The 12,925-nt window shown below is 37.0% G+C and overlaps 1 protein-coding gene across 1 annotated transcript in view; it reads left to right on the top strand.

Annotated features, from left to right (window-relative positions):
• Positions 1-12,925, top strand: part of COL21A1 (collagen type XXI alpha 1 chain) — a 180,147-nt gene that overhangs the window by 66,557 nt on the left and 100,665 nt on the right. The window contains exons 4-5 of the mRNA XM_089333077.1: positions 10,859-11,027; positions 11,487-11,703. Coding sequence (XP_089189203.1) covers positions 10,859-11,027; positions 11,487-11,703 — 386 coding nt within the window. The remainder of the gene's footprint in view (positions 1-10,858; positions 11,028-11,486; positions 11,704-12,925) is intronic.

The raw sequence follows: 12,925 nt of genomic DNA on the forward strand, positions 1-12,925 counted from the left end.
AAAAAGAAGAGTGTATTGTCATTTACTCAGTGAAGCAATATTTATAACTAAATACCACATGATATGACATCCACAAGATTTTTATACACTTTCTATGTATTAAGTTTCACAAATAAGAGAAAATGAGTTATTGATCTTTCTAGACCTGGCTTATTTCTTTTAGCACAGTGATCTCCAGTTCCATCCATTTTGTTGCAAATGTCAGGATTTACTTCTTATTTTTATAATATTCTGTATTATATGTGTACCACATTTTATTTATCCAATCATTAGTTGATGGACATCTAGGTTGATTCCATATCTTTGTTATTTTAAATTAAGCTGTTATAAACATAGGACTGCAGTTGTATCTCTTACATATGCTGATTTCATTTCCTTTGGATATATTCCCAAGAGTGTGATAGTTGGATCATTTATTGGATTTGAGTATCAAAACATTTTTTCGAGAGGAAATGACTATTGTCATTTTGTTGATTCTTTTTTTACAGCTTTTATGTACTTCTTTTCGTATTTTGCTTGCTTTCTTTATGTTTCATTGATATTTTCTGGTGATGTACTTTGATTACTTTCTCATTTTATTTTGTATATATTACATGGATATTTTCTTTGTGGTTACCATGGGTGGCTACATAATGCATTATATGGTTATAACCATTTATTGTAGACTGATAGCACTTAACTTCAATTACATACCATTACTTTATATTTTTACTCCTTCCCTACATTTTATGTTATTGATGTCAAAAAATGCATGTTCTTTGTTGTATATCCATACATATATTTATAATTTTAATTTCTTTTTTAAAAGATGTATTTATTTGAAAGTCAGAGGTACAGAGAGGGAAATGAGAGAGAGAGAAAGAAAGAGATAGATATCTTCTACCCACTGGTTCACTGTTCAGATGGCTACAATCACCAGGGATGGGTCAGGCTGAAGCCAGGAGTCAGGAGATTCTTCCAGGTGTCCCATTTGGGTTGCAAGGGCCCAAGCCCTTGGGCCATATTCCTCTGCTTCTGGATGCCAGCATTGCAGGCAGTGGCTTACCACAAAGCTGGCCCCTAATTTTAATTTCTATACCAGAAGTAAGTGATATAGTACCACCACCACATCACTATATTATTCTGTATTTATCTATGCATTTCATTTAGCAGTATTTTTAATACTTTTATGTTGCTGTTCAGTGTCCTTTCATTTCAACTTGAGGGATTTCCTTAGTGTTCTTGTAAGGCAGGTACAGTGGTAATGATCTCTTCAGCTTTTAAGCTTTCTCATCTCCTTCATTTTTTTTATTTGACAGGCAGAATTAGACAGTGAGAGAGAGAGAGAGACAGAAAGAAAAGTCTTCCTTCCGTTGGTTCACCCCCTAAATGGCCGCTACGGCCGGAACTACACCGATCTGAAGCCAGGAGCCAGGTGCTTTCTCCTGGTCTCCCATGTGGGTGCAGGGCCCAAGCACTTGGGCCATCCTCCACTGCACTCCCAGGACAGAGCAGAGTGCTAGACTGGAAGAGGAGCAACCAGGACTAGAACCCTGCAGCCATATGGGATGCTGACGCTGCAGGCAGAGGATTAACCAAGTGAGCCAGGGCACCAGCCCTCATCTCCTTCATTTGTGAAGGATAGTTTTGTTGTCCATTCTTGGTTGGCAGATTTTGTTTGTTTGTTTTTTCCTTTCAACACTTTGGATATATGATCCTGATTGTTTTCGGCTTGAAATTTCTATTTCTCTGAGAAATCTTATGGAAGGCCTGTTTTCTGTGACAAATCACTATTTTTTGCTGCTTTCTAAATTTTCTTTGTCTCTGAATTTTTGATAATTTGACTATAATATGTCTTTGTATAGACTTTTCTGGGTGTAATTTAGTTTGAATTAATTTGATTTCATGATTCTTGACGTCCATTTCCTTACCTAGATTTTAAAAGTTTTCAGCCATTATTCAACTTAATTTTGTTTGCTTTTCACCATGCTCTCCATCTGATTCTCCCATGCTTATATTGGTCTGCTTATCCCTTTAGGCTTTCCTCATCCTTTCTCATTCCTTGTCTTTTTGGACTTTTTAAAAAAGATTTATTTATTTGAAAGACAGAGAAAGGGAGAGAGGGAGATGGAAGAGGGGAGAGGGGAGAAATCTTCCAATTGTCTGCTGATTCCTTCTCCAGATGGCCACAATGGCTGGGGCTGGTCCAGGCTGAAGCCAGAAACCAGGAGCCCCCTCTTAGTTTCCCACATGGGTGTAGGCACCCAAGTACTTGGGCTGCTTTCCTAGGCACATTAGCAGGGAGCTAGATGGGAACTGCAGCATCTGGGATGTAAACTGGCACTCATACTGGATGGTGACACTGCAGACAGAGGCTTTAATTTTCTATGCTGCAGTCTGAACCCATTTTTGGACCTTTGACTATATTATTTCAATTACCTATCCTTGAATTTTCTATTTCTTTTTCTTATGACTATTCAAGTCTGCTGTTGAACTCCTGTAGAGAGTCTCAGTTCATTTATTGTATTCCCCAACTCCAATATGAGCTTCAAAAAGCTTTGGAACAGTAGAATTAACAGACTATTTATTTTGGTACAAAATAATTTGAAAATAATGCATTGTTTTTCTGTAATATACATTTTAAATGAACTTTATGAAGACCCTTCATGTGCATGGTTTTCAAACTTTTTGCACTGGAACTTTTCATTTAACTGTATTTTCCATGAATTTTTTTGAAGTAGCTTCATATATCTGTTTAGTTTCTGTTTATATTTTCTATATCTATGTTGATGTTCATCCCTTATTTTCTTGAGCTTCTTCATGATAGTTATTTTCATTGTCACTTAATTAATGTACTCCTGTTCTTTATAGTTGATACCTGAAGATGTATTTTGTTCTTTTAATTGAGCCATGTTTCTCTATTTCTTTGTGTGTTTTTAGTTTTTTTTGTGTCCAAGTGTTTGGAAGAAACAGTCTCTTCCCCAGTTTTCACAGAATTGTTGCATGTAAGGAAAGACCCTCACCAATTATCTGGTGAGAGATTATGAAGGGCTACTTACACCTTTTTATGATGGGATGAAACTTTTGTTGGTCTGTTCATGCAGTTTCTCAATTAGAGTGATTTGCTGAATTATTTTTTCAGAAACTCATATTCTCTTGCTTCCCCTGGTGTCTGTCTATGCCACTGTAAATTCTCTAGTTCTAGCACAAACTACCACCCTCTCTCTTGTTCAAAGCAGAAAACCATCATCTGTTGCAGTTGATTTCTCAACAATGTTGCAGTGGATTCGTTTCTGAGAGGAGGAGCGTGGGGGGGGACAAGAGGCGCAGAGTCACCACACAGACTCCAGGAGTCGGGTGAAAGCAGGCCTGAGGCGAGCAGCCTGCAGACTCGTTTATTTCAGTTGGTACAACATCTTATCTAGCCAAGGCCAGCCAATTTGGTCAAGGGACGGTCTATGCCCCTACCAATTACAGCCTGTTGCCAGGCAGTTTCCAAAGCCATCCAATCACAGCCTGTTGCCAGGCAGTTTCTGTTGCCAGGTGGGTTTCAAAGCCATTCCTGAGTAACTGATGCTCGCTTGCCAGTGGCCATCTTGGCATGGCTTTCTCATTCCACTACAATCATCCATCTATACTGGTTCCCTATCAGTGCCCCTATTCAGGTAAGACACATAAACTGTCCTGTGGGAAGCACTTCAAAAAGCCAAAGCAGCAGATACATGGTTTATTCCTCTCCCTTCCTCTGGAGGGAGAAGCCTTAAGTTCTGTACCTTTTACTGTCTGCACAGAATTGTGCCATACACTACCAACCACATTCTTCTCTTCTTAGTTCTCAAGAGCCCCCAGGTTGTAAGACACATACTCATAATTCAGGCAGTGCTTTGAAAAGTCAGAGCATTAGATGCATATTCCATTTTTAAAATTTTTTTTAAATTTTTTATTTAGTAAACATAAATTTTTAAAGTACAGTTAATGGATTACAATGGCTCCCCCCCCATAATTTCCCTCCCACTCACATCCCTCCCATCTCCTGCTCCCTCTCCCATTCCATTCACATCAAGATTCATTTTCAATTATCTTTATATACAGAAGATCAATTCAATATATATTAAGTAAAGATTTCATCAGTTTGCATCCACACAGAAACACAAAGTGTAAAATACTGTTTCAGTACTAGTTCATTTTTCAAGGGAGAAGTTGTGCACTGAGACCTTCATGCTTGGCTTTGATCTGTGCCACTTTTTTTTTTTTTTGGTCATAAAAGACACCTTTTTTTAGATTTTTATTTATTTACTTGAAAGTCAGAGTTACACAGAAAAAAAAGGGGATGCAGAAAGAGAGAGAGAGAGAGAGGTTTTCTTTTTTTTTTTTTAGAATTTTTTTTTTAACTTTTATTTAATGCATATAAATTTCCAAAGTACGACTTATGGATTACAATGGCTTCCCCCCCATACCGTCCCTCCCACCCACAACCCTCCCCTTTCCCACTCCCTCTCCCCTTCCATTCACATCAAGATTCATTTTTGACTATCTTAATATGATCTGTGCCACTTTCAAGAATAACCTGACTTGGGTACAATGAAAAAAATTTTTAACATTTAATAAATATAAATTTCCAAAGTACAGCTTATGGATTACAATGGCTTTTTCCCCCCATAACTTCCCTCCCACCCGCAACCCTCCCATCTCCTGCTCCCTCTCCCATTCCATTCGCTTTAAGATTCATTTTCAATTTTCTTTATATACAGAAGATCAATTTAGTATATAGTAAGTAAAGATTTCAACAGTGTGCACCTACACAAAAACATAAAGTGTAAAATACTGTTTGAGTACTAGTTATAGCATTAATACACATTGTACAACACGTTAAGGACAGAGATTCTACATGAGGAGTAAGTGCACAGTGACTCCTGTTGATTTAACAATTGACACTTTTGTTTATGGCATCAGTAATCACCCTAGGCTCTTGTCATGAGCTGCCAAAGGCTATGGAAGCCTTTTAAGTTCACCGACTCTGATCATATTTAGACAATGTCATAGTCATGGCTTTCCATGACTAAAATACTCTCATGAGCTCTTCAGCCAGATCCAAATGCCTCAAGGGATGATTCTGAGGCCAGAGTGCTGTTTAGGACATCTGCCATTCTATGTTTAACCAATTTCAGTGTGGCTGTTCTTGGCCTTGTGTTCTCCCAAGATTTGCAATATCAACTTGATTCGGTAGTTCTGACGAAGGTGTTTTTGTCCCTGTTTTATTGTTAGTTTGATATTTCTTTGAGGCAACATTGGTGGGCACTTCCTATCATTGCCATCCTATTCCTATTATTCTCGCATTTCTAATGTCACTTCTGCATTTATTGGGTCAACCAAGCTTGAGACCGGTGGAACAGAGTGAGGAAGAAGAAAGAATTTTGTCACTCCCCCTCTTTGTGGAGGAACGACACAGGACCCTGCGCTGTTCTTTCGTCTGCTCGGCCCTCCCCGGGTTTGCTGCTGGTTCTTCCCGGGTTGGCTACCGTCCCTTCCACCTCCGTGGAAGGGCGGTTCCCCCTGCCACCTTCCCCACTTCTGCGGGGGAGCGGCACACGGCCGGCCGGCTCTCTCGGGGGCTGCACAGGTGTTCCTTCAGATAGATGTTCCCCTTAGATGTTCCTGGTGCATGGTGTCTCTCTCCTCCTTTATAGTCCTCCTCCGCCAATCCTAACTCGGCTGCCCACACGCCGAGTACGCTGCTCTCCTCCAATCAGGAGCAGGTCCTGCTGTTTATTGGTTGAACTGGAGGCAGCTGTGCAGAAGCCGTCTCTCCCTTCTCAGCGCCATATTGTGGGAGAGCAGATGCATAGAATAAGTCTTAATTCCAGTAACTCAGTCCAGTCCGGGTTGCTCCCCACAAATTTAATTTCTGGTCTTCTCTTGCTCCTGAAAGTTACTTTCATTAGGAATCTCCAGGGGGTTCCAACAGTCTGTGGCTGGAATAACTGGGTTTCTTGGCCCAGATCTTGATTCAAGTGTTTTGAACTTGCTTGTGATAGGTGAAAGTATTTGGAGAGCAGGGAACAGACTGCTTACTGTTCCACTTAACAGCTATGTTGACTTTTGGATAATTCTGGAAATTTATATATTTCTTGAGAGACATATATGATATTGCTCCAGAGGGTTAGATGACAGAAGACAGGTCTGATCTCATTTCTTAGCTGTGCAACTTTATGCTTAGCCTTTCTAAGTGAGCCTCAGTTTCCCATTATATGAAGTGAGATGGTTAGACTAGATGGGTAATTTCCTAGCATATGTTAAAACTTTATTCAAATTATCTTTATATGTATCTAGCATACCTAATAACATTTGTCTTTTAGAACCTTCAAGAAAGATAAAATTATTTCTATGTTTGGTATGTGGCTGGATTAGTTGTTTTTTTCCATTTTGAAGCCAGATGTTTATGGTAAAATGTCTGGTTTTCACACTGATAGAACACTCTCTCATGACAAATGAGAAAGATTGAGAAATAGAGGAGGAAGCAGAGAGGTAGAGTGGGGGAGGGAGAGATGGAGAGATAGAGAGCACACTGCCTGCTTAGGTGGTCATTTGGTGTCCTTTATTTCCTAAAACTCAAGTGCGTTTCTCCCATGCTCTTCACCATGGTGTTCTTTAACTTGAAATGATGATCAGCATTTTTTTCTGAATCCCTTTTCCTCATATGAAAAATGACTTGTACATTGTATTATGGTTGTAGATTGCTAGATAATTTGGTTATCTAATTCAAACTTATACTTGTTTAAAATGTCCTGGAAAATTGCCATGTCTTACTCATTTCTACTTTTATTTTAACAGAAGTCTCAAAGGGTAAGGTGCACATATCAGGAGCTATGGCTAGAATGATGGAGATTTCTGTGGAGGTGGGCTATAGTTGAGCTCTCATGTTTTTTTTTTTTTTTTCTTTTAAGATTTATTTATTTATTTGAAAGGCAGAGTTACATAGATAAAGATGCTCCATCTGCTGGTTCACTCCCCAGATGGCTGCCAACAGTCAGAGCTAGGCCAGTCTGAAGCCAGCAGCCAGGAGCTTCTTCTGGGTCTCTCACATGGTTGGCAGGGATACCTTTCTCTGAAGGGAGGAGAGAACTTCCACTTTGACTATGACCTTTATAAATAAGATCGGAGTTGGCGAATTCAAAAGGCTTCCATGGCCTTGGCAACTCATGACAAGAGCCTAGGGTGAATACTGATGCCATAAACAAGAGTGTCAATTGTTAAATCAACAGGAGTCGCTGTGTACTTACTTAGGATCTCTGTCCTTAATGTGTTGTTCAATGTGAATTAATGCTATAACTAGTACTCAAGCAGTATTTTACACTTTGTGTTTCTGTGTGAGTGCAAACTGTTGAAATCTATACTTAGTATATACTAAGTTGATCTTCTGTATATAAGGATAATTGAAAATGAATCTTGATGTGAACGGAATAGGAGAGGGAGTGGGAGTTTGGAGGGTTGCGGATGGGAGGGAAGTTATGGGGGGGGGCATTGTAATCCATAAACTGTACTTTGAAAATTTATATCTACTAAATAAAAGTTAAAAAAGAAATACTATGATCAGTGTGTCTTCAAAAAGCAGGGACACATTAGTCAACTTGGTTATATATCTGATTAAACAAATTCAAACATACCAAGGCTCGAACAGAAGGATTTGTTTCTCCTGAAGTTTGTGCAAAATTCGATGATAATTAAAGTGAAATTGTGTATTTCTAATCATAAGATTAAATTGAAGTATAACTAAAGTTTGAAAAATGTTTCCTGTTAAGAATGAAAAGCAAACGAAATAGGGAACGAAGTAGGGGCATTGACAGTGACAGCAATGTTATGAGAATCTGTGCTTACTCTTCTCCCATTTGCCAGTCATGTGTCTTGTAGACATCTTCCTCAGGTGAAGGACTCCAAGTCCTTGCAAATTTCAAGTCAGTAGTGTTATTTGCTAGAAAAAGAGGGTGGGATCATCCCTATCTATTCTGAGAAAAGACATTGTGTGAAGTTGGGTGGTCTTTTCGATAATCAATGCAGTAGAATCTCTGTTCAGAAAATTTACTTTGGTTTTGCTGTTTTTACTGTATTTCTATTAAATGTAGCTGGGCATATTTGATTGCTCTGTCTAGACTCTACAGAAGCAGTTTTTGTATTCCTGTGCATGGCAGGACTTAAAAAATCAGTTTTTTTAATTACAGTAAAACAGAATTACCTATGCCATTAACACTTTTAACAGAAAAGTAAATATTTCTAGATCTTTAAATCCCAAAGTTTAAATAATCTGTGATCATCCTAAAACATTTCTATTGTGAGTTGTCTTTAAACATTAAACTGAAATAATAACTGTAGCCTGTTTAGGAATCCATTTGTTAATTTAAGTCTCTGGGATTTTCTGGTTGGTTGTTTTTGCCTTTGCTCCTGACTGCATTTTTTTAAACCAATTTTTTTTGTACAAATCATTCTACTTACCTTTTTTAGGTATTGCACAAGATCTTGACTGAGTCTTTTTTAGTCTTTGGTTTCCCTGGCACTTTAAATTATAACTTCCAAGTTACAGTGAGTACTTCCAATTCCTATCTCTTCTTCAGGTGTGGTTAGAAAATTATATATTTATTTACTTTTTATACACACTGGGGAAGTTAATTATTTACCATTGATTCTCCTGAAGTTTGTGCAAAATTCAGATGATAATTAAAGTGAAATTGTGTATTTCTAAATTCTTCTGTTTCTCATAGCCAGGCATATGCAAACACAACAAACTGTATTCTATTTGAGCACATTATATTTTTCTTATAAGTTCCAATATCCAATGATCTTACTGAACTACTTGTAAATGGAGAAATTGGGAAAAATATTCCTACATGGAAATATAGTTATTTAAATGTACTTCCCCTGTAGAAATATTTTCCCCAATTTTAGATGTGCTAAGAATTTATAGAACCTGGCCCTATTATGATTCTTAATTTATAGCTCTTGATTTTACAAACTGTACCACACTGTTTTCTATTGTATTTGAGGATTAGAGTGCAATGTGAAAGATTTTACTATAGAAAAATATGAGTGCAATAATTACTTTATCTCTTGAGCATGCATGCGATTTTTTAGTTATAAAGTACTTTCACATATATCATCACATTTGATCCTTACAAGTCTGTCTTGCAGGTATAAGTTTGGAGGTTCACAGGAGGTTACGAGAGGCTCAGGTCTAAATCTTGTCTTAAAGTTGGAGCTCTTCATTAAGTATCTTATACCTTCTCTTTAGTAAAGCGCAGCGTTGATTTATAGGTTGAAGCTATTTAATTGAGGGTTATTCTTGAATATTTGTTCTCTGCCTGTTTGTTTTCACATGGAGATGAACTAGATTAACTCTTCAGGTGTCTCCTTAAACTTCTTTCACTGTTACCACTTAAAGAGAAGTAAGTTTTCTGATTAGTGAGTCTGATAACACGAGGCATAGTTGGAAGAGTGCCTTCTGGTTTTTGCTTTTTGGATCGGTGGGTTCTGTGGAGCTGGTGTGTTCTGACTTCATCTCCAGACCATGATAAGCTCAGTGGACAGGCCTGCTCCTGAAGGAGGCTGGGGAATGAATCTCCCAGCCATGAATTGCTGGGAGAGTGACATTAATTACAGCAAGCAACTTCATGAAAATCATTGGACCACACATCTAACCAACATGTTCTAATCATTCGTTCCTGTATCATTTCCAAGCTTCCCAGGAGAAGAATGTAACTGATTGAGCCCTTTCAAAATACAACATTTTAAAGACCTGAATATAACCACCCCTTTCCAGGAAGACTGCTGATTTCACTTATGTCAAAACTTTATTTTGTTTATAATATTCTATGGTACAAGTTGTGACTGTACATTCTAGACTAATAAAATTTACATCCTTACTTTTATTGTATTATAAAATAATACCTTTTCCTTGCTTAATTTATGGAAGAGGATGATTATTTTAGGGCATGTTTGGTGGAATTTGTTCTTGTTTTATTCTGTTAGCTGTTCTATAAAACATAAGCAGTCATGTTTAATGTGCATGTTATATAAGAGCCTTAGAAGAAACTGAATACATTGTAACATTTCTACAGTATGAGAGTTTAATAGCATTTCAACCATAAAAAATTTTCTACATATTTTCAAATGCTAGTTTCCCTGAGAACTATAGACTATCTATATATTTATAAATTATATAAATGGCTCTTTAATATTAATGATTGTTCTAAAGGAAATATTCTTATTTATAAATGTGATTAATATATAATATAATTGATAGTATATGAAATAATTGGTTCGCTTGATAAACATATAATTAGATGAGGCCCAAGTTAAGTTTTACTTGATAAAACCAATGATATGTGTTATAAAATAATAAACTAAACTTGAAAGAATATTAGGAAAAACAAATGTTTTTCACCTCTTCAAAGCTGTGAATGCAAGAAAAAAATCTTAAAGTTTATCTGTTAGATCTAAGACATTTAAGAGCGTTATCCAAGGTGCATGACTGATTAATAGCAAATTCTTGATAAGAATCATGAATCCTGTCCCAATGTTCTACTTCCTAACTATTAAGTTGCTTGTATTGAAAATTTTAGCATAGCATTGTCCTGATAAAAATCTATTGAACATTACTTTAACATTTTTGTTTTACTTTTATCCCCTCTTAAGGGAAAAAGCGATAATTGCAACATTACTCTCAAATGCCTAAACTACTTCATGTGTTAACAGAAATTGTGTTCATACACCTATATTTACAAATATAGACTTTGTAAATCTTGTATTCTCTGGTGCTTCTCTCTGGATTGTTATTTTGCTTGTCACAGTGGCTCATGATTAACCATATTTTATTGCTTTTGTTTTATAGAATCTGTCTGTCCAACCAGAATTCCTGTGGCAGCTCGTGATGAGAAGGGATTTGATATTCTTTTAGGTTTGGATATAAAGAAAAAGGTTAAGAAAAGAATTCAGCTTTCACCAACAAAGTTAAAAGGATATGAAGTAACATCAAAAGTTGATTTATCAGAACTTACTAGGTAAACATTGTATGTTCATATAACATTTTAAAAAATATGTCTATGTGGCCGGCGCTGCAGCTCACTAGGCTAATCCTCCGCCTAGCGGCGCCGGCACACAGGGTTCTAGTCCCGGTTGGGGCACTGGATTCTGTCCCAGTTGCCCCTCTTCCAGGCCAGCTCTCTGCTGTGGCCAGGGAGTGCAGTGGAGGATGATGGCCCAGGTGCTTGGGCCCTGCACCCCATGGGAGACCAGGAAAAGCACCTGGCTCCTGACTCCTGCCATCGGATCAGCGCGGTGCGCCGGCCGCAGCACGCCGGCCAAGGCGGTCATTGGAGGGTGAACCAACGGCAAAGGAAGACCTTTCTCTCTGTCTCTCTGTCTCACTGTCCACTCTGCCTGTCAAAAAAAAAAAAAAAATATATGTCTATGGATGTGCTGAGAATTCTTGAAGTTTACACGTGTTCTTCTTTTTCTAGCAATGTTTTCCCAGAAGGTCTTCCTCCATCGTATGTATTTGTTTCCACTCAGAGATTTAAAGTCAAGAAAATGTGGGATTTATGGAGAATATTAACCACTGATGGAAGGCCACAAATAGCAGTGACCTTAAATGGTGTGGACAAAACCTTATTATTTACAACGACCAGTGTAATTAATGGCTCACAAGTGATCACTTTTACTGACCCTCGAGTTAAGGTAAAGATGCGTGATAATGGTATTCTCTTGAAAGCACCACTGAGCGTGTGTGTTGGTGCAATGATGGCTATAATTTTCCTATTAAAAGAAAGGTACTGACTTCATATTTTTTAACTTTTATTTAATAAATACAAATTTCCAAAGTACAACTTTTGGATCATAGCGGCTTTTTCCTCCCCATAACCTCTCTCCCACTGGCAGCCATCCCATCTCCCACTCCCTCTCCCATCCCATTCACATCAAGATTCATTTCCAATTATCTTTATATACAGAAGATCAGTTTAGTATATACTAAGTAAAGATTTCATCAGTTTGCACCCATACAGAACCACAAGTATATTAACTTATGGGAGGTAAGCAACAGAAGAAGGAAGACTGTTTCTTAATTAATATGGTGACAAAGGGTGAAGGGAGTGAATACCTTTTGTGTGCCTACAACTAGATACCAGCTACAGTTAATAAAAATCATCACTCAGTGAAGAAGCTATTGTTCACACTTGTAATCTAAATTCAAGGCTATTATATTCCTCCTTAAAGTCACATGGTTAGTAAATGGTAATTGTAGGAGTTAATGTACTTCAGAGGTCTGATTGACTTCATAGATTATGTTGGTGTGTTTTATACTGCCCTGTATTACATGATATTAAGATAAAAATATCTATTTAAACATTAATACCAAGTGCATGATTGGTATATTATTTACCCTTGTCTTGAGGGGTAATTTGTTTCCTGAAAAGGAATATATATTTAAAAAATGAACTATTTATATACTTAATATATAATACATATTATATATTTATACTAACATATAAATATATAATTAATAAATATATAAAATAAATCAAAAACATTTAGTTTCCAAGTTATGTGTTCAAAATACAGATGTAATGATAAAAAAATTAAGTTTTGCTTCTTACTGTAATTACCGTATACAAAATGTATATTATTTGATTCAGGAAATGTACATGTTATATATAGAAATATACATTTGTATAATTTGCATTCAGTAAGCATATTAAATTTAAAATTTTGTTGTCTGTCAATGTCATTAAAGAATATGTGCTAAGCTATGTAAGAAATGATAATGAATAGATATATGTTTAACTTTCAAGGAGCTTATTACTAGTGATATATTTAAGAAAACTGGTATTAAATAGAAGTACAGGCTGGGGCCACAGCTCACTAGGCTAATCCTTCACCTGTGGCACCGGTATCCCTGGTT

Source organism: Oryctolagus cuniculus, chromosome 5, assembly GCF_051225735.1.
Source record: "Oryctolagus cuniculus isolate XC-2025 breed Fujian yellow rabbit chromosome 5, ASM5122573v1, whole genome shotgun sequence".
Taxonomy (NCBI): domain Eukaryota; kingdom Metazoa; phylum Chordata; class Mammalia; order Lagomorpha; family Leporidae; genus Oryctolagus; species Oryctolagus cuniculus.